Source organism: Bradysia coprophila, unplaced genomic scaffold, assembly GCF_014529535.1.
Source record: "Bradysia coprophila strain Holo2 unplaced genomic scaffold, BU_Bcop_v1 contig_88, whole genome shotgun sequence".
Taxonomy (NCBI): Eukaryota; Metazoa; Arthropoda; class Insecta; order Diptera; family Sciaridae; genus Bradysia; species Bradysia coprophila.
The window spans coordinates 169,884-191,656 of record NW_023504015.1 but is presented as its reverse complement, the minus strand read 5'-3'; the positions used below and the strand labels follow the sequence as shown (position 1 = coordinate 191,656).

At 37.8% G+C, this 21,773-nt stretch overlaps 3 protein-coding genes across 3 annotated transcripts; 2 read left to right on the top strand and 1 right to left on the bottom strand.

The window, feature by feature from the left end:
* Positions 1-4,011: 4,011 nt before the first annotated feature.
* LOC119084717 lies at positions 4,012-8,187 on the top strand. The gene is made up of 3 exons (XM_037194795.1): positions 4,012-4,780; positions 5,061-6,548; positions 6,600-8,187. The coding sequence occupies exons 1-3, from the start codon at positions 4,012-4,014 to the stop codon at positions 8,030-8,032; spliced, it is 3,690 nt and encodes a 1,229-aa protein (XP_037050690.1). The 3' UTR covers positions 8,033-8,187.
* A 6,363-nt stretch (positions 8,188-14,550) lies between these two features.
* LOC119084710 lies at positions 14,551-16,909 on the bottom strand. Its single transcript, XM_037194790.1, has 4 exons — positions 16,788-16,909; positions 16,624-16,725; positions 14,998-15,175; positions 14,551-14,918 (listed from the first exon to the last, which is right to left on the bottom strand). Exons 1-4 carry the CDS (start codon positions 16,897-16,899, stop codon positions 14,915-14,917), a joined length of 396 nt encoding a protein of 131 aa, XP_037050685.1. The 5' UTR covers positions 16,900-16,909; the 3' UTR covers positions 14,551-14,914.
* Positions 16,909-21,540, top strand: LOC119084716. Its single transcript, XM_037194793.1, has 3 exons — positions 16,909-19,087; positions 19,161-19,756; positions 21,514-21,540. The coding sequence occupies exons 1-3, from the start codon at positions 18,667-18,669 to the stop codon at positions 21,538-21,540; spliced, it is 1,044 nt and encodes a 347-aa protein (XP_037050688.1). The 5' UTR covers positions 16,909-18,666.
* Positions 21,541-21,773: the final 233 nt, after the last annotated feature.

The following is a 21,773-nucleotide window of genomic DNA, read 5'->3' as shown; positions in this document are numbered from 1 at the left end:
AAATTTCGTCAAATTTTCAAATTTCGTCAAATTTTCAAATTTTGTCAAATTTTCAAATTCGTCAAATTTTCGAATTTCGTCAAATTTCGTCAAATTTCGACAAATTTTCGAACTTCGTCAAATTTTCGAATTTTGTCAAATTTTCGAATTTCGTCAAATTTTCGAATTTCGTCAAATTTTTGAATTAAACTGTAAACTGTTTATAAAAAGCAGTGTTGACTACACTTCTAAAACGACTGATATCCAACAAAAATCTCTTCGAGAAAAGTGTGACGCAGTCTTTGAAATACAATTTCTAAAATGAATGATATCGCTAGAGTTGACGCTTTCAGCTTCGTTACGCAAAAATTAAATTTTACACCCAATTTTAGTTCAAACAAGCTGGCTTAGTTTTTCTCATCATCTGCCAAATAATTTTTACCAAAAACAAGGCATCAGAACAGTCGGAGCGTTTGCTGCGACTTAGCCCCGTACGACCCGTAATCCTATTTCGTCCGTAACCATAATACGTCCGTAGCCGTAATACACCCGGAACCCTAATACGTCTACAACCCTCTAATGCGTCTGTTACCAAAATGCAAGTCAAGTTGGGCATGGTCAAATTTACTGAAAGTGTTCATTTTTAAAATTGCGCATAGCGCAATTACGAAAGCCCGTACGAAGTACCTCTCAAATAAAACCAACAATTTACAATATTATTTAGAAACCCAAAATTTTTTGCCAACTTTCATTGGGTATTCAATTATCTCTCAAATGAAACAAAAACTAGCAAAATCGGATGAGATTTACTCGATTTATGTGCAAAAACACTTAGGGCCGAGTAGCGGCCTTAGTCCAAGGGCCCAAATTTGAAACTTTTTTCGCCACGTTCTTTCGGTATTCAATTACCTTCCATAAAAAACTAAATCTAGCAAAATCGGATGAGATTTACTCGATTTATGTGCAAAAAACACTTAGGGCCGAGTAACGACCTTTGAGCCCTCCCAACAAGCCCGCGTTGCATCTTACCCAAAAACAATGTTCAGCAACTTTGTTCTACTCGTCAATACCTTTCATTTGATATATCACAAGCAGCTATTGCGTGCGTATTTCGGTAGATATCGTCGAAAGACTGAAAAACACCTATAGGGCCCTAGCTCTGGAAGGGCCGCCCTACCATGCCCATTTTCGAACTTGACCTTACTTTTGTCGATACCAATCGGGAAAAAAAGAATTTTGAAAAAAGGTTGTGATTTGCTCAAGCTAGAGGGGTCGGACGACGGACGGACGGACGGACGGACATTTTTTTTATTGCGGATTCGTCATCTATGAACATAACCAAATGCTTTGCCCTTACTGTCTGCTTCCAATTCGACGTGTTACAAACGGCATATTAATCTTATAAGCCCCCAGTACTTCGTACGGGCTAAAAATTTGACTGGAAACAACCAAAATTTTACCAAAAAAATCTGCGTCGGCATGCGGCAGATAAATTTCTTGCTGATCTGTTCCTGAACATTTGCCACTTTGCGACGCAGATTTTTTTGGTAAAATTTTGGTTGTTTCCAGTCAAATTTTTTTTTTGGTAAAAATTATTTGCAGATGATAGAAAAAACTAAGCCAGCTTGTTGAAAATATACCAAGTTTCCGGCGCATCGGCGCATGTAGATAAGATTCATTCATTAATTCATTTCACTCAGAAAAGTTCATTTGTATAACCGACCACTGTAGAACATCTAAATTGTAATATCACTTGCTGTTTGAATATCGTAGAATAAAGTACTTATAATTTGAGAAAAACTGTATTTGCGCTATCATTGGTAGCAGAGCGTGGTTGTGAAAGTTCAAGTCTTTTTTGAAAATTAAAACCGAATTAAAACAGTCGCGAGTAAATTGTTTGCCGAAATAATTCGTAACTAAAGTACACGAATATCAATTTCCCGGAAACGAGCATTGTAGAGCTGAAGCATATAACGGCAATTGGCAATATACATGGTGGATTGGTTTCGTATGCATTTTGGCTCAAAAATTGGCTTGAATCGCACCTCATTTCACTGGGCGAATTTATCAAAAGATAAGTACAAATATTCATTACAAAGCTAAACTTCCAAAGCAACAAATGATGGTCAAACATGTGAATTAAACTTTACAAGTGTATGAACAGGCACTTGCTCAAGCGTTTTTGAAGAGAAATTTATATTCAAAGCTATACTTATGATATGATTTAAAGGAAAAGAGGACAAAATTGGAGTGCAATAAAGACATATAAAGTAGCGGTAGCATCGAATGAGTGAATAATTAGACGCGTTGTTTGTTCGGTACATGTGCTTAAGACGATAGAACATTGAAAACGCGCAGAGTGGCACAAGCATATGAACGAATCTATGCGAACGATTTAGAGATTCATACATCGAACGATACGAAGTAATGTGTGCGATCGGTTAGGTCATTGAACTTATAGTCCGGTTGCATTTCGCATATTGTAGTATAATTACCGGTTGGTTGTGAACATTTAATTAATCGAACGAAATTTTGCGAACTGTTATCAACCTGATATTTTCTAACGTTTGATTAAGATAAATGATTGTGTGAATTCTGCCACGGACTAGACATTTTCGGTCGGCATATCAGGTGGTGTAACACGCTGGAGGTTTACCGCTAATCGGACACGTGTGCCTGAAGTATTAGATCTCGCTTTACTGGTCGATTGAATAAAGTTTTTCTGTACGAAATCGGAATTTGACTGTCCTTATCTAAATCTGATTTGATTGCGTTTCCTTTTCTTCGTTAATTGCCGGTAAAAAGAGGGTGCAACATGGCTGACTTCAAAAGGCAAGCCTCTATTCAAAGTCAGTTCAACAGATACGTTGGATATTGTAAGAAAATTGACCCTAACGCTACGATACATGACCTTAAAACTAGATTAGACTCCATAATTGAGTTGTATGATGAATTTAAGGCGCTGCAAAGAGAAATTGAAGCAAAATGTGGTGATGATCGAATCGAAGTTGAGTATGTACATCACGGGCAAATAGAGGACTACTATCATCTTTGTGTTGCAAAATTGAAAGAAGCCATTGAGAGTAAAGCTACGTTACGTGATCAGCGCATACAGCAGAATGATCAAGGTCATCAACAAAATTTAGTTGAATCGGAAATAAAGTTACCTCGTTTAAACATTCCTCAGTTCTATGGCGACTACAAAGAGTGGCCAGCGTTTGAGGATCTTTATATTTCGATGATTCATGAAAACAAAAAGCTCAAGGACGTGCAAAAGTTCCATTATTTAAAGGACAACGTGTTTGGGGAAGCCGAACAACTCATCAAATCTTTGCACATGACTGGCAATAATTATGCTGAGGCGTGGAGACTTATTACGAATCGTTTCGAGCACAAAAGATTTATAGTCGATGCACATCTACAGACGTTTTTTAGTCAGGAAGCAATTCTATGTGACGATGCTGGTGCGATAAAAAATTTGATCGACAAATCAAATGAATCCATTCGGTCGCTAAAAGTACTGGGTCTGCCGGTGAATCAATGGATGCTATACTGGTATATATTGTGGCATCGAAGCTAGATGAAGAAACACACAAGCAATGGGAGCTCACGTTAAAGAAAGATGAATTACCTACGTTCCAGGCACTAAGCGAATTTCTTGAAAATCGTTGGCAATCATTAGAAATGATAAGCAGCTCAAAATCAAAAAGTATCAACGAAATTCATCATGCAGCAGCGTATCGAAATCAAAGCAAGAACAAAAATGTTCAACAAGCAAGTCAATCAACTCAACCTAAAGCAAATTTTTGTAACTTTTGCAACAAGCAAGGACACATGATCGGATTGTGTACTGAGTTTATCAGCCTCAGTCATGATAGTAAAGTAAATGTAATTAAATCGAAAAAGCTTTGTTTTAATTGTCTGAGACCGAACCACAACACTTCTGAGTGTAAAAATCCAAGCAGATGTCAACAATGTAGCAAGAAGCATCATACTCTCATCCACAAAGCATACTCAACACCAAGCTCAAGCATGCAATCAAGTCAGCAATATCAGGCAAATATACAACAATCGAATGCTCCACAAGCGAATGCTCATCATGCGAGCCAAAGCAATCAGTTTAATCGAGACATCAATTCGAACACTATCGCAACATCTAGAACGGCACTACTAGCAACAGCAATAGTTAACGTGGAAACAACTGACGGAAAAGTGATTATTGCTAGAGCACTCATCGATGAAGGATCTAATGGCTCTCTCATCAAATTGCAATTGGCAAGGCAATTAGGTATTCTGCAGGCACCACAGAATATACCAATCAAGGGAGTAGGAGGAATGATAGTACAAGAAAGCACGTCGGTTGTAAGGTTCATAGTCTCTTCACGCGTCGACACGAAGTTTAAAGTTGAAGTAGAAGCATTCACAATAAAGAATGTCTCGGCAGATCTACCTTCAACGCAAATTCAACGCAAAGATTGGCCACATTTGAATGGACTCAAGCTAGCCGATGAATTCTACGATAAATCGTCGTCAATTGACATTCTGTTAGGAATTGAAGTGTACGAAGAAATTATACTGGATGGAATCATTCGGAAAATCGACAATTCACCTACTGCTATGAATTCAAGACTTGGATGGTTGATGTTTGGCAAAGTGAAAGTAGAAGATGTCGTGCCGCAGATTAATAGCTTACACACCGTTATACACAACGAAAACTTGAACGATATTTTAAAATCATTCTGGGAAATGGAAGAGGTACCGCAACAACGGAAATACACAGTAAAGGAACAACAAGCAGAAAGTAATTATCAGAGCAATGTACAACGGCTACAGGATGGAAGGTATCAAGTTAGTCTACCATTTGATCCAGACAAATCGAATGAGAATTTGGGCGACTCGAGAGTTGCTGCACTTCAATGCTTATTTAGGATGGAAAAAACGGTTTTCGACAAATCAATTGCTAAAGGAGCGATATCACGAATATATTCAAAACTTGTTAAACTCTGGGCATTTGGAATTAGTACCAAGCAATCGGATGAACATCTCAACGAACGAAAAATTCTATTTGCCACACCATGCAGTTATGAAGGAATCAAGTCTAACAACCAAACTGAGAGTTGTCTTCAATGCATCGAAAAAGTCAACGAATGGAATATCGCTGAATGACAAATTGTTAGTGGGACCGAAAACACAGGATGACCTGTACGATATATTAATACGATGGAGAACGCACTACGTCACATTCATAGCAGACATAGAGAAGATGTTTAGACAAATTAAACTGGCACCACATCAACGGGATTACCAAAGAATTCTATGGAGATTCTCACCAAATGAACCAATTCTGGAATACCGTATTACAACAGTAATTGATGGTACAGCATCGGCTTCGTTTCTAGCAACTCGAACACTAAATCAATTAGCAACAGACGAAGAACCGAATTATCCTCTAGCAGCTCAAGTCACAAGAAGGGATTTCTATATGGATGATGTTTCGTCAGGCAGTCATGATGTACAGTCAGCGATTAAACTACAAAACGAATTAATTGCAATGCTGAAAGGAGGTGGTTTTCTTCTAAGAAAATGGTATTCGAATAAACGAGAAATTTTAGAGAACGTACCCATTGAAAATCGTCACGACGCAGAAGCTATAGTGGAACTAGTTGATACAAGCATTAAAACTCTAGGAGTATATTGGAACCAGAAAACTGATTGTTTTCAATTCAAGGTTACATTGAGCAAACTCAAGCCCACCGTCACTAAAAGAGAAGTTCTATCAGACATCGCGAAGCTTTTTGATCCAATTGGATGGTTATCACCATCGACAGTAATAGCAAAGATATTCATGCAATCTTTGTGGACTATTAAAGGCTTAGATTGGGATAATAATCTACCAAAGGACAAATATGATGAATGGATGTTATTCAGAAGTAATTTGGCATCTCTAGAACAAGTCAAGCTAGAAAGATGGCTCGGAACAAGCAAAACTTGTAAAGTGGAACTGTACGGCTTTTCCGATGCATCGATTAAAGCATACGCAGCAGTAGTTTACAGCAGAGTTGAATATGAAGATGGAACAGTAAAGGTCAGCATAATTAGTGGCAAAACGAAAGTAGCACCGATTAAAGTCATATCTACACCGAAATTGGAGCTATGTGGTTGTGTACTGTTAGCAAATCTAGTCAACAAAGTGAAGAAATCATTAAGTTTTGAAGATGTTGACACATACCTATACTCGGATTCAACAATTTGTCTTGCGTGGATCACGTCACATCCAAATCACTGGAACGTCTTCGTAGCGAATAGAATAACAGAAATTCAACAGCTATCGCAAGTAAAGTCATGGGGATTCGTCGACACTAACAATAATCCAGCTGATTGTGCAACAAGAGGAGTAGAACCACAAAATTTAAATGATCATGAATTGTGGTGGAAAGGACCAGGATGGATGATGAATGATAAAACTAACAGACCGAATCAACAAACTGGACATTACGAAACGGATGAAGAAAGGAAAAATGCTATTCATACAATGCATGTCAGAGTGCAGAATACTGATCTTCACATGAGCAATGTACTGAAGTCGTTTTCGAGCTTATCATCGTTACTATAAACAACAGCATTTGTCTTAAGATGGTTGCCAAGTTATAAGGACAAACCAAAATCTAATACACCGAAAGCGAACGAATATCGAGCAGCATTAAAATCTTGGATTAAGTGTACACAAGCAGAATGTTTTGAGACTGAAATTGAATTGTGTTTGTTCGGGGATGAACTACCGCGAAAAAGCAAATTGTTGCCATTGAGACCCTTTCTTGATAGTGATGGTATTCTCAGAGTTGGGGGAAGGCTGTCAAATTCCGATTTACCGTTTGAGTCGAAGCATCCGATTATATTGCCTAAAAGACATCATCTTACGAAGTTGCTAATTGAGCAAGCACATGATCTCACATTGCATGGTGGTCCAAGTTTGATGTCAGCATTCCTCAACAAATTTTGGATTTTTGGACGGTCACAACAGATACGTAAAGTCGTCAGCAGTTGCATAAAATGTTATCCGTTCAATTGTAAACCACAACAACAAGTCATGGTAGATTTACCTAGAAATCGTGTAACTCCCAATCGAGTATTTTCACATTCCGGCGTAGACTTCGCTGGACCAGTAACAGTTAAGAATTTCATTGGAAGGTCTAGAGGGAAATACGCGAACATCGAAACAAAGTCATACATTGCGATTTTCGTATGTCTTGCAACAAAAGCTATCCACATCGAATTCGTCAGCGATATGACGTCTGTGAAATTCATCGAAGCATTTAAACGATTTGTGGCTAGAAGGGGACAAGTCACTGATTTGTACAGCGATAACGGAACTAACTTTGTAGGAGCAGACAACATCCTACGAGAACACATGGCAGAACTAAACAAAGACCCAACGATTCAAAATTACTTTGCTAGACAAGGAACCACTTGGCATTTCAATCCGCCCGCAAGCCCTCACCATGGTGGTCTTTGGGAAGCTGGGGTGAAATCGATAAAATATCATCTGAAAAGAGTTGTCGGTGATTATACGTTCACCTTTGAAGAAATGTGTACCATTCTGTGTCAAATTGAAGCCTGTTTAAATTCTCGCCCATTATGTTCAATTAGCGACGATTTAAATGATTTGAACTATCTAACACCCGGTCATTTCATTTTAGGAGAGGCTCCAACCACTGTTCCCGAACCTTGCTTAATCGATGACAATATCAGTCGTCTCAAACGTTGGAAGTTGGTCCAAAGAATGTATCAGCAGTTTTGGAATTATTGGTCCAAAGATTACCTATCAAAGCTACAACAAAGACCGAAGTGGGAAGAACAACAACAAAACATAAAAGTTGGTCAACTCGCACTTTATCGTGAAGACAATTTACCACCCACGAAATGGCCGTTAGCAAAAATTATAGAAATTCATCCAGGCAACGATAATAATACTAGAGTAATCACGCTGAAGACATCGGGAGGTAAAACATTCAAACGCACGATTAATAAGGTCTCAATATTGCCAATAGAATAATTGTTGAATTAACGTAAAATTTAATTAAGTTGTTGGTATGCAGGTTTTAATGGCTCACAAGCAAATTAGATACCTTTTTCCTGCATTTTGTAAAAGTTTTTTAGCCCCGTACGAAGTACGAAGGGGCTTATAGGATTACGATGCCGTGTGTAATTGATGGAATTCGAAGCAGACGGTAAGGGCAAAGTGTTTGCCTATGTTCACAGATAACGAATCCGCAATAAAAATTTTGTCTGTCCGTCTGTCCGTCTGTCACGTCGATATCTTGAGTAAATCAAATCCGATTTAAAAAAAAAAAATTTTCCCTGAAAGGTAGTTGAAATAGTGAGGCTAAGTTCGAAGATGGGCGATTTTGGGTCGACCCCTCCAGAGCTGGGGCTCCATAAGTGCTTTAACGTTTTCCGAAGATATCTCTGGCCATTTAAACGTTAAACTTGTAAGTGATACGTCAAATGAAAGGTATTTACAATACCTATCCACAAAAAAAAAGTTTATGGAAATTGGATGACCGACTCGTGAGTTAGACCCCTTGGTGTGAACTAGGTACAGGGCGGCAAGCCGTTTTTGCTTGTAGGTTAGTCAAATTTGAACGGATTTAAATGGATTTTGATTTATTAGATAGGTATTGACCGTACCAATCAGGGAAAAAAAAGTTTATGAAATTCGGTTTACCGGAGCGTGAGCTAGGTCTCTTGGAGTGAGCTTATATGTGGCTACTCGGCCGTACAGTGAAGGTGGTGTTTTTTGTTAATATCTCGAGTAAAATTTAACCGAATTTCATGAATTTTTTTTTGTTTGAAAGGTACTAACGAATGTAAAGCAGCCGTTGTACTTTCCACCTCCTAACAAAATGGCCGTCGGCCGCCATTTTGGATTTTTGTAAAATCAATATAAATAGGTGAAAATGATAATTCCAAAATCACTGATCAGTGGGAAGTGTAGTTTGTGTTACTTTTGAAAGGAACGTCGTACGGGGCTTCGTAATTGCGCTATGCGCAATTTTTAAGACATACACATTGCATAAGAATTTTACGACGTTTACGGGCGCAATAGGCTTACGGTAAGAGTAGGGCGACGGACGAAGTAGGGTCACGTGCGCAATAGATGTACGGGTTTGTACGGGGCTCAGTCGCAGCAAACGCTCCGACTGTTCTGACGGCTCGTTTTGTAATTAAGTGATTGGAAGGAAGATGAATACAATAAGAAATAAGTAGGAATCACATTCATATTGTTCGGATGTAAAAAAAAAAAAAAAGTTCAGAAATGTCGATTAGTTAGTCTAGCATGTGGAGTTGGATTTAAAAAAAAAAAAAAAAATTTGGTGCACTATGGGGTTCGGGCTAGTCTAAACCGGGGTCGACTCGGCTAGTTGTTCAACATAGTGTATTCAAAAGTTAATTTTGCTAGGCAATCAAGTGGTTAAAGCATTTCAGCAATTAAATGCTTCAAGTGGGGGGAAATGTTGGAAAATATACCAAGTTTCCGGCGCATCGGCGCATGTAGATAAGATTCATTCATTAATTCATTTCACTCAGAAAAGTTCATTTGTATAACCGACCACTGTAGAACATCTAAATTGTAATATCACTTGCTGTTTGAATATCGTAGAATAAAGTACTTATAATTTGAGAAAAACTGTATTTGCGCTATCACAGCTTGTTTGAACTAAAATTGGGTGTAAAATTTAATTTTTGCGTAACGAAGCTGAAAGCGTCAACTCTAGCGATATCATTCATTTTAGAAATTGTATTTCAAAGACTGCGTCACACTTTTCTCGAAGAGATTTTTGTTGGGATTTGTTATTGATACGGAAGAAAAACAGAGTTGAATTGGCAGTTTATCATAAACCAACGAGTACGCAACGTTTTATACCATCGACGTCACATTGTCCCATTCAACAAAAAATGGCTGCTTTCCATTCAATGGCTCATCGACTGTGTAAATTGCCTCTCTCAATCGTCACACTCGTAAAATTTTTACAATATTCTCTTTGATTCATTTAATTCCATGTATTTGAAAAAAATCTTCAAAAATTAGTTGAGATAATTCATCTTATATTGCCTGCAAAAATTTAACTTTTTTATTAAAATTTCTTACACTTTTTAATCAAAGTGTGCTAATGTGATAACAGGCATTTTGCTGGCGTAAGATGTAGTTGTAAAGGGAGTAAAAAACTACCTACTTGATAAATGACAAACAACTTGATAGTCAACTATCAAATTTGATAGTCTACTATCAAGTTGTTAGTCTGCTATCAAGTTGTTAGTCAAATATAAAATTTGATAGTCAACTATAAAATTTGTTAGTCAACTATACGGTGTATCATACAGACTAAAAACACTGTAAAAACATTTTCATGTAAAATATATTACTTTCTGCAGCTGACCACTATAATCAGTGCTTGAAGCGCGTTGGTTGTACTCAAAAATATTTGTAAGAGTGTAAGGAATTTTAATAGATAAAACCTACCCTGTATAATCTCTATGATTTTGAATCCGTCCAATTTCTTTTTGCCCATGATTCCTTTCAAATTGAACTGGGCCACTAACTCATCAGCCAAAAGAACATTGAAAAATGCTGTAAAATTGTCCGGATTGTTTGTTGTTTTGAATCCACGTATGTATGCAATCTAAAAAGGAAGGATACAGATATAAATACTCGATGAAACGAAAACTATTTTACCTTACTAGAAAGGTTATATGGCTCTTCGGCCCTTTACTGAGTTCGTAAGGTAAAACAATAGCATCTGAACCAAGCAGTAGAAAAGATTTGTCAAGAGGGGCCTGCGTATGCAACCTTACTATGTTGTCATTATAGTTCTAGTTGTTGACAGTATTTTGGTTTCGATAAATAAATGTTTCATCAATTGCTTATTGACAAATCATTAAACAACAATATTTGACAATTATTTGTGCGAATTTCTATAAATCTGTTTGAAATGACCTAACTTGTCTACGTTTTAAAGTGAACTAAAAATTTTAAATTTGTGCCACTTTAGAGGCTTCCATTAAATTTATACTTGTGGCGGCTCAAAACATTTTGTTTATTTTGCGGCAGATCAGAGAGGCTAAATTTCCATTAAAAAAAATCTGTTCTAGTGCTTGGTTTAGTGCTATGGTAAAACCCAATACAGTTCACGGTAAAAAATTGGTTATCTCCAGTCACGATGAGCCAAATTACCTTGGGCAGCCCTTGGATAATTTTACTTATTTGGATACGAGATGGCCAATTACCTCCCTGGTATAGTAACCTAATAGAAGTACTAATCGTGCTTCAACAATTTGTTAAAAATCAGAGATTTTGAGCACCGAAAATCTAGATTACTTATGCATGACATGTTAACTATAAAGTCACTGCGTTGGCTCAACTTTTTTCCTAATAGTACATTACTTAACAATGGGGCAAATGATGAAAATAGTACTTCTTGTGTGAAATTTTCCGATCGAGGTGTAGCCGAGGTCGGTAAACACACAAGAAGTACCATTTCCATCATTTATCCCATTGCGAAGTAAGGTATTCTATTCAAAAAAGGTAAAGTTTTGGATCCGTGCAGTAAAGAAAACTTTAACTCACATTTTTGAATAAACGGCTTTTCAATACATTTTTTGATAATAACATTACCACACCTTTGGCAAACATAAAACTACCACCAAAAAGGGTTGCACTTGCATAACTTTTGAAATAAACTTACCAATTTTTCCTAAAAGCTTGTGTCTTCTATGATACGCGTATCCATTTCAATCAGCTCAATCTCATCCCTTATTGGTAGCAGTTTTTTAATTTCGTCGTTGTCGTTGTTATGTTTTGTGTATTGTAAACATAACTTTTTGACCGCTACTAAAATTTGTGCATCCCGTTTCGACGAAGCTAGCTGCATGGCCTCTATTCGATCAAGTCTATTTATGATTTCACCATACTCGGTTTCTGGAGATATGTTGGTATCGGTTTCAACTGCTTGCTTAGTTACAAGCTGATCACAAGGCTTATCTGAATCCCCAACAATTTCGTGGAGTTCCAGAAATGGCAGTCTACTTGCAGTTTCTGAAGAATTTGAGGTGTCCACAAGCAGGTATTGCGTGCGTATTTCGGTAGATATAGGCGAAAGACTGAAAAACACCTATAGGGCCCTAGCTCTGGAAGGGCCGGCCCTACCATGCCCATTTTCGAACTTGACCTTACTTTTGTCGATACCAATCGGGGAAAAAAAGAATTTTGAAAAAAGGTTGTGATTTACTCTAGCTAGAGGGGTCACGGACGGACGGACGGACGGACATTTTTTTTGTTGCGGATTTGTCATCTATGAACATAACCAAATGCTTTGCCCTTACTGGCTGCTTCCAATTCGACATGTTACAAACGGCATATTAATCTTATAAGCCCCCAGTACTTCGTACGGGGCTAAAAATGTCCGTCCGTCCGTCCGTCCGTCTGTGACCCCTCTAGCTTGAGTAAATCACAACCTTTTTTCAAAATTCTTTTTTTCCCCGATTGGTATCGACAAAAGTAAGGTCAAGTTCGAAAATGGGCATGGTAGGGTCGGCCCTTCCAGAGCTAGGGCCCTATAGGTGTTTTTCAGTCTTTCGACGATATCTACCGAAATACGCACGCAATAGCTGCTTGTGATATATCAAATGAAAGGTATTGACGAGTAGAACAAAGTTGCTGAACATTGTTTTTGGGTAAGATCCAACGTGGGCTTGTTGGAAGAGCTCAAAGGTCGTTACTAGGCCCTAAGTGTTTTTTGCACATAAATCGAGCAAATCTCATCCGATTTTGCTAGTTTTTGTTTCATTTGAGAGATAATTGAATGTCGAATAGAATGATGGGAAAAAAGTTTCAAATTTGGGCCCTTGGATTAAGGCCGCTACTCGGCCCTAAGTGTTTTTTGCACATAAATCGAGTAAATCTCATCCGATTTTGCTAGTTTTTGTTTCATTTGAGAGATAATTGAATGTCGAATAGAATGATGGGAAAAAAGTTTCAAATTTGGGCCCTTGGATTAAGGCCGCTACTCGGCCCTAAGTGTGTTTTTTGCACATAAATCGAGTAAATCTCATCCGATTTTGCTAGTTTTTGTTTCATTTGAGAGATAATTGAATGTCGAATAGAATGATGGGAAAAAAGTTTCAAATTTGGGCCCTTGGATTAAGGCCGCTACTCGGCCCTAAGTGTTTTTTGCACATAAATCGAGTAAATCTCATCCGATTTTGCTAGTTTTTGTTTCATTTGAGAGATAATTGAATGTCGAATAGAATGATGGGAAAAAAGTTTCAAATTTGGGCCCTTGGATTAAGGCCGCTACTCGGCCCTAAGTGTGTTTTTTGCACATAAATCGAGTAAATCTCATCCGATTTTGCTAGTTTTTGTTTCATTTGAGAGATAATTGAATGTCGAATAGAATGATGGGAAAAAAGTTTCAAATTTGGGCCCTTGGACTAAGGCCGCTACTCGGCCCTAAGTGTGTTTTTTGCACATAAATCGAGTAAATCTCATCCGATTTTGCTAGTTTTTGTTTCATTTGAGAGATAATTGAATGTCGAATAGAATGATGGCAAAAAAAGTTTCAAATTTGGGCCCTTGGACTAAGGCCGCTACTCGGTCCTAAGTGTTTTTTGCACATAAATCGAGCAAATCTCATCCGATTTTGCTAGTTTTTGTTTCATTTGAGAGATAATTGAATGTCGAATAGAATGATGGGAAAAAAGTTTCAAATTTGGGCCCTTGGATTAAGGCCGCTACTCGGCCCTAAGTGTTTTTTGCACATAAATCGAGTAAATCTCATCCGATTTTGCTAGTTTTTGTTTCATTTGAGAGATAATTGAATGTCGAATAGAATGATGGGAAAAAAGTTTCAAATTTGGGCCCTTGGATTAAGGCCGCTACTCGGCCCTAAGTGTGTTTTTTGCACATAAATCGAGTAAATCTCATCCGATTTTGCTAGTTTTTGTTTCATTTGAGAGATAATTGAATGTCGAATAGAATGATGGGAAAAAAGTTTCAAATTTGGGCCCTTGGATTAAGGCCGCTACTCGGCCCTAAGTGTTTTTTGCACATAAATCGAGTAAATCTCATCCGATTTTGCTAGTTTTTGTTTCATTTGAGAGATAATTGAATGTCGAATAGAATGATGGGAAAAAAGTTTCAAATTTGGGCCCTTGGATTAAGGCCGCTACTCGGCCCTAAGTGTGTTTTTTGCACATAAATCGAGTAAATCTCATCCGATTTTGCTAGTTTTTGTTTCATTTGAGAGATAATTGAATACCCAATAGAAAGTTGGCAAAAAATTTTGGGTTTCTAAAATAATGTCGTAAATTGTTGGTTTCATTTGAGAGGTACTTCGTACGGGCTTTCGTAATTGCGCTATGCGCAATTTTAAAAATGAACACTTTCAGTAAATTGGACCGTTCCGGGCGTATTACGGCTACGGACGTATTATGGTTACGGACGAAATAGGATTACGGGTCGTACGGGGCTAAGTCGCAGCAAACGCTCCGACTGTTCTGATGCCTTGTTTTGAATGAAGCACAGTTACTTGGAACGCCATTGAATTGATCTGAATTGATGAAAACCAACAAATTTTAGTTATTCTAAGTTAACCTTTTTTAACCTCTTTTATATCGAGTTATCACTTAGCAATTTAGTATTATTGACGTGCTACTTAAGGCCAACGAAAAACTGAAACAATTCCTACCGTCGTCAGAGGTTTCATTGCAAATCGATGACATTGAAGTATCTGGTGGTGGAATAATTTGTGTGTCCTGCGTGTTTTCATCGATTGCCGTGTTAAAGACCGTATTAGTTTGAACCGTGAAATTCATTTTCGGAGGAGGAAGAGGGAATTTGTACTTCGGTATTCCAGATGCATCGTTCGGATTTGTTTTTTTAGCTTTAAACATGTAAAAAGATTCAATTGAGACCACATTCAAGTCATTAACATATTTACAAAGTCTGTATTCAGTACTTACAATTTCTTTTCGACGGGTTTTGTTTTAAAATTTGGTGCAATTCCCTGCATCTTCAACGAGCAATTTACATTACTGGCTTCGATCGAATGTTTAATCGACTTCTTTCGGTTGTGAATGAAATTTATATTTACTGGAGGATACGTTTTGTTTGGGCCATGTTGTAATTGTTGTAATAGTACTAAGTGACGTTAAATTCAAAGAATGTAGAATATGTATTTTCATAATAAGGTAGTAAATGGGATTGTTTTGCGCACTAGATGTGAGATTGCCGATACGAGCGAAGCGAGTTCGGCAACACATCGTGTGCGCAAAACAATCCCATTTACTACCGTGTTAGGAACAAGGTTTTATCTCCCGTAATGTCATAATCACCATAAAAAACAAATTTCAAAAATCAAACTGAAACATAAACACGCCATGACACCGTCACTCATTCATAATCCCCACAAATAAAACACACATCTAGTACACTGTCAAGAACTTGTCAATTTTCAGTGAATAAATGAGAAATTATCGAAGTTTTCCGTGAATAAAAGTGAAATTATCGAAGTTAGCCGTGCGCAAATGACCATGTATCGAAATTTTCAGTTAATAAACGTACGTTCTGTGAATGACGTGTTTAAATATAGCCCATTTTGATTCTAAAAGTGACACTCAAATTGTGAATATTATGACATTACAGGAGATAAATGAATTTTAAACGACGTTCGGTTGAGTTACTTACACTGATTCGGAAAAGATTCAACCGTAGACTGTCGAGCACCATAGAAGTTAATTTGATTGGATTGAATTGGGTTTGTATGGTCTCCCTTTTTTTCGTCATTATTTAAGCTTACGAAAGGATTCAATCAAATTATTTTCTTTACGTTGAATGACTACTACCCAAAGTTACAAAATAGTATTTTACATTACTAGGGATAAAAAGATGAAAAGTAGAGTTTTCGTGTGAATTTTGTTGATCCGAGACGTAGTCGAGGTCGATAAATACACGAAAACGAGACTTTTCATTTTCATCCCGAGTTATGTAATGGATTTTATATGCTGAGGGCGTCGAGAGTAGTGCACATGTAGAAACATGAAAAGTACGGTTTTCGACGCATGTAGCATGTAAACGTAATTATCTTTTCGAAGCTATTTCTTGAGATTCGGTGAGAATTTATTTTGTTTTTTGGTTGACATAATGACATAATAGAAGAGAAAACTCGTCTCAAAATGAGTAAGTAGAAACAGAAAAATAATTCACATAAACCTACAAAACGAAAACGTTTCTACTTATTTTTACTTCAGTGTAAGCAAAGCACTGTCAAGCACCGATGCTGACTTTGAAATCACTCAATAGAAGGCCAAAAACACAGTGCTTTGGTGTAAGTTTTAGATCGAACTAGCCGCAACATATCTTTTTATACGGAAATCGAATACATATTTCGTGCAGTAAATGTGAAAATATTGAAGCTAAAATAGGTTTTGATCATTTCTCATTTCTTACTTTTTGAAATAGAGTTCAGTTACTATGGACCTGATTCGACAATTTTTAATGAACACGAAGATCGACATTTATCGAAGCGTAATCGAAAATCTATGCATTGACATACTAAAACATCACAAAATTGTATATAAATTGTTTACCTTTAAGGTGAGAACCATTTGATTTTCCAAGTTTTATATGTGATGAGGAAACATAAAGTTTCGGTATTTGAGAAGGAGGTGCTGTTATAAGTTTTGGCTTCGCTTAACACAAAAATTAAATATTTAGAACACAACAAACTGTTCATCTACAATTCAATACGTACCTAAAATAATATTGTTTCCAGATTTTTGTATCGTCACAAATATTGGTTTTTTGTTTGGCAGGCTATTACTTGGCAATGTTGTGGTGGTTGAATTGAATGAGTCTTTTTGCATTGTGTTGTGTTGTTGTGTAAACACTGCAAAGAAACAAAATAATTAAAACGGATCAAGTAAAGACAGTTTTGAGTAGATTCAGACGAGTTTTTGCAAATTATTTACACTGTATCGTTGTATCGTTGTGAAATAAATTAGCTGCTACTTATTGAATGAACGGAATGCTGTATATGTAAAATTGGTATCAGGACAAAAATGTTGTTGTGCGGTACTCTACAGTATGTATAGACAACTTCCGATGATTTGAAGTGTTCTATTGTGGAATCTAGACCGTCATATGTTATCTCGCCAATTGTGCTTGATGCGATAGGAGTGGTGTACAAATTGTGTATATTCAAACAACGTCGAACCGCCAAGAACTTTTCCGAATCTCGTTCGTAAATTGAGATCACTTTGAATGGCCGGGTCTGTCCTTCTTTCTTCAATGCAACGAAGGAGTCCTTCTCGTCGCATTTTATTTCCATCTTGTTGAAATTGGAAACGGTAAACGATTCGGGATTATACATTTCCTCCTCCTCGATTCTATTACGCATTTGCTGTAGCGGATTAATCGCATTTCCCAAATATCCTTTGAGCTTTTGAATAAAATTTTCAAACTTATAGCAAGAAAAGGAATCCAACGGACCGTAACGTCTGGAATAGTACGTAATATGCAGCAAGACGTGTATTACGTAGGTAATGGAATCTTCACCGTAGATTGATGGGTACTGCTCAACATATTTGTGAAGAAGTTGTTCGGCAGTGTCAATGTTGTGTTTGGTCAAACTTTCGGTAGCAAGCAGTCGTACCGCAACATGCAAAAGCAGCCAATGATCATGTATATGATCAGCAATACACCCTTTAAAAACACTATACCACCGTACATCAAAAATTGTCTAAGCTCTGTTGCTTTGAAATGTTGCAAGTCTTTGAGCGATCGGATGTCTCGTGCAAAGTCAGACGGTCGAAAACGGCCAAAAGCAAGAATGCGCTCGGACAATTTGTCAATATCTATCACGAGGCTTGGAATGTTCTGCGCCTTAACCAAAAATTCCAATCCTTTTAAAACTGCGCCCAAATCAATAATATGCATTGGATCCAGTGGAAATTGGGATATCATCCTGAATCCCAGATTTTCCAGAACCGAACGTTTCGATCCAAATTCTGGTTTATGATGCTCGGGGTGTAATCTGTCTCTAAAGGTTTCATCGGTTCGTTGGCTGAAACCGATATGGTTCGAATAGACAACTTTTCCTTTCCACTGATCCTCAGGTTCACTTTGCACATTTTTTTGTCCGCCGATCTTCTCGGTAAATTTACAAAAAGGGCATCCCAATTAGCCAAATTCTTCCACCGGAATTCCTTAGGACAAAAAAATCGGCACCTTCAAAATCGGATTTGCTTTACTTATCGGAATTGCAAAAAGTAATAAGTCGGTTCCTAAAAGGAAAAGCAAAAGGATGTCAATAGGACTTTCCACCTATTTACGATTTTTGATATATGCCGTCATTTTGAGAATAGAGTTTACTTTTTGTGTTCAGTTGAGTAAGAGCTCTCGCTAGAAATGAACAACAATAATTCAAGAAAACGTAAAATTGATGAAACTGACAACGAAAGGTATTTTATTCCCACAGGAATGGAATTCCTAAGAAGTCTAATTGGAAGCTATCAAGCGAGATTGCGTCATGGGCCAACAATTTTAAAATCAAAGCAGATGGGCTCACGGCACTCCTGAAAATACTACGTCCGTATGACTTCCCAGACTTAGAGTCAGACTCCCGCTCGCTGATGCACACTCCACGCGATACGGCTAAATTAATTCGAAAAGTGGATCCAGGGCATTACATTCACATCGGAATTGCAGAAGGTGTTGAATTTACATTGAAACAAAACCTTCTAGACGCAAGTGAATTAGAAATCATCGTGATTGATTACGATACGGATGGCGTCGAAATGACAGACAGCACTGATAATGTGTTTTGGCCTATTTGGTGTAAAATTAGAACTCCTTGCATCGGAAGACCGTTTCTTGTCGGGATTTACTACAGTTCTACTGGTCAACCGAAAGATTTCAACTGTTTCACGAGTGATTTTGTTTCTGAGCTGAAAACGCTAAAAGAGCAAGGCTTAAAAATTGGCTACAACCACGTCGTTGCAATTCGCCCGGGAAGATTTCTCGGTGATGCTCCAGGTCGATGCGACATGCTAGGTCTGTGTTTTCATCGAAATTATGTTCCGGCTTACCGAATAATTTATTAAACAGAAAAGTGGTTTCTCATCAGGCATAAAATATCCAACTGGCTACTACGGATGTGGACGATGCACTGTAACCGGCGTTCACAAAAATAATCGGGTCTGCTTCACTGACTTGGATGCTCCACTGAGAACGGATGAAAATTTTGAGGACAGAATACAACCAGAGCACCACCATTTTCAGTCGCTGGTCGAGGAACACTTAGGGTTACGTTGTATAACTCAATCACCTCTCGATGCAATGCATTTAGTGTACGGTTGTGCGGTAAGACGACTACTCTTTTGGTATAATGTTGATACTGCTAATTATAAACTTCGGTTGTCCTCTGCTCAAATTGATGAAGTGAATAACGTATTAAACATTGCTGTCTTAACAAAACCAACTGAATTCGCTCGACCAGTCAAAGATATCCGAAAGTACAAAAGATTTAAATGTACTCAATTGAGACAGTTCCTCTTGTATCTTTGTATCGTTGCGATGAAAAAAGTCTTACCAAAATTTCAGTACGAGCATTTGTTGCTATTTGTAATTGGAACCCGAATTTTGAGCCACGAAAGACATTTCAAAGAAAACAAGGCATCAGAACAGTCGGAGCGTTTGCTGCCACTTAGCCCCGTACAACCCGTAATCCAATTTTGTCTGCAACCATTATACGTCCGTAGCCCTAATAAGCTCGGAACCCTAATACGTCCACAACCCTCTAATGCGTATGTTACCAAAATGCAAGTCAAGTTGCGCATTGTCAAATTTACTGAAACTGTTCATTTTTAAAATTGCGCATAGCGCAATTACGAAAGCCCGTACGAAGTACCTTTCAAATAAAACCAACAATTTACGACATTATTTTAGAAACCCACAATTTTTTGCCAACTTTCCATTGGGTATTCAATTACCTCTCAAATGAAACAAAAACAAGCAAAATCGGTTGAGATTTACTCGATTTATGTGCAAGAAGCACTTAGGGCCGAGTAGCGGCCTTAGTGCAAGGGCCCAAATTTGAAACTTTTTTTTGCCATCATTCTATTCGTCATTCAATTATCTCTCAAATGAAACAAAAACTAGCAAAATCGGATGAGATTTACTCGATTTATGTGCAAAAAACACTTAGGGCCGAGTAGCGGCCTTAGTCCAAGGGCCCAAATTTGAAACTTTTTTCGCCACGTTCTTTTCGGTATTCAATTAGACTCCATAAAAAACTAAATCTAGCAAAATCGGATGAGATTTACTCGATTTATGTGCAAAAAACACTTAGGGCCGAGTAGCGGCCTTAGTCCAAGAGCCCAAATTTGAAACTTTTTTCGCCACGTTCTTTTCGGTATTCAATTAGATTCCATAGAAAACTAAATCTAGCAAAATCGGATGAGATTTACTCGATTTATGTGCAAAAAACACTTAGGGCCGAGTAGCGGCCTTAGTCCAAGGGCCCAAATTTGAAACTTTTTTTGCCATCATTCTATTCGTCATTCAATTATCTCTCAAATGAAACAAAAACTAGCAAAATCGGATGAGATTTACTCGATTTATGTGCAAAAAACACTTAGGGCCGAGTAGCGGCCTTAGTCCAAGGGCCCAAATTTGAAACTTTTTTCGCCATCATTCTATTCGGTATTCAATTAGACTCCATAAAAAACTAAATCTAGCAAAATCGGATGAGATTTACTCGATTTATGTGCAAAAAACACTTAGGGCCGAGTAGCGGCCTTAGTCCAAGGGCCCTAATTTGAAACTTTTTTCGTCACGTTCTTTTCGGTATTCAATTACCTTCCATAAAAAACTAAAACTAGCAAAATCGGATGAGATTTACTCGATTTATGTGCAAAAAACACTTAGGGCCGAGTAACGACCTTTGAGTCCTCCCAACAAGCCCACGTTGCATCTTACCCAAAAACAATGTTCAGCAACTTTGTTCTACTCGTCAATACCTTTCATTTGATATATCACAAGCAGCTATTGAGTGCATATTTCGGTAGATATCGTCGAAAGACTGAAAAACACCTATAGGGCCCTAGCTCTGGAAGGGCCGACCCTACCATGCCCTACATTACTTTTGTCGATACCAATCGGGGAAAAAAAGAATTTTGAAAAAAGGTTGCGATTTACTCTAGCTAGAGGGGTCACGGACGGACGGACGGACGGACGGACGGACGGACGGACGGACGGACGGACGGACATTTTTTTTATTGCGGATTCGTCATCTATGAACATAACCAAATGCTTTGCCCTTACTGTCTGCTTCCAATTCGACGTGTTACAAACGGCATATTAATCTTATAAGCCCCCAGTACTTCGTACGGGGCTAAAAATTCTATTGCGAAGGGAATGCTGCATGAGTATGTGAAAACTCTTGGTAAAAACTTTGGACAATTTCGTCTGATTTACAGCATTCACAACTTAATTCACTTAGCTGATGAGTGCCTAGCTCAGAACGAGCCGTTGGATGTCTAGCTCAGAACGAGCCGTTGGATGCCTTTGCTATGTGGGAGTTCGAAACTGCTAATTCGGGCTTGAAAGAGTTCACTAAGCGACAAGGAGCGTATTTAGAGCAAGCATATAATCGAACAATGGAAAAATATCACTGTCGTTTTGTCTCTAGCGCTGAAGTGACTAAATTTCCCATGCTAAAATTCAAAGTGGACGAGGA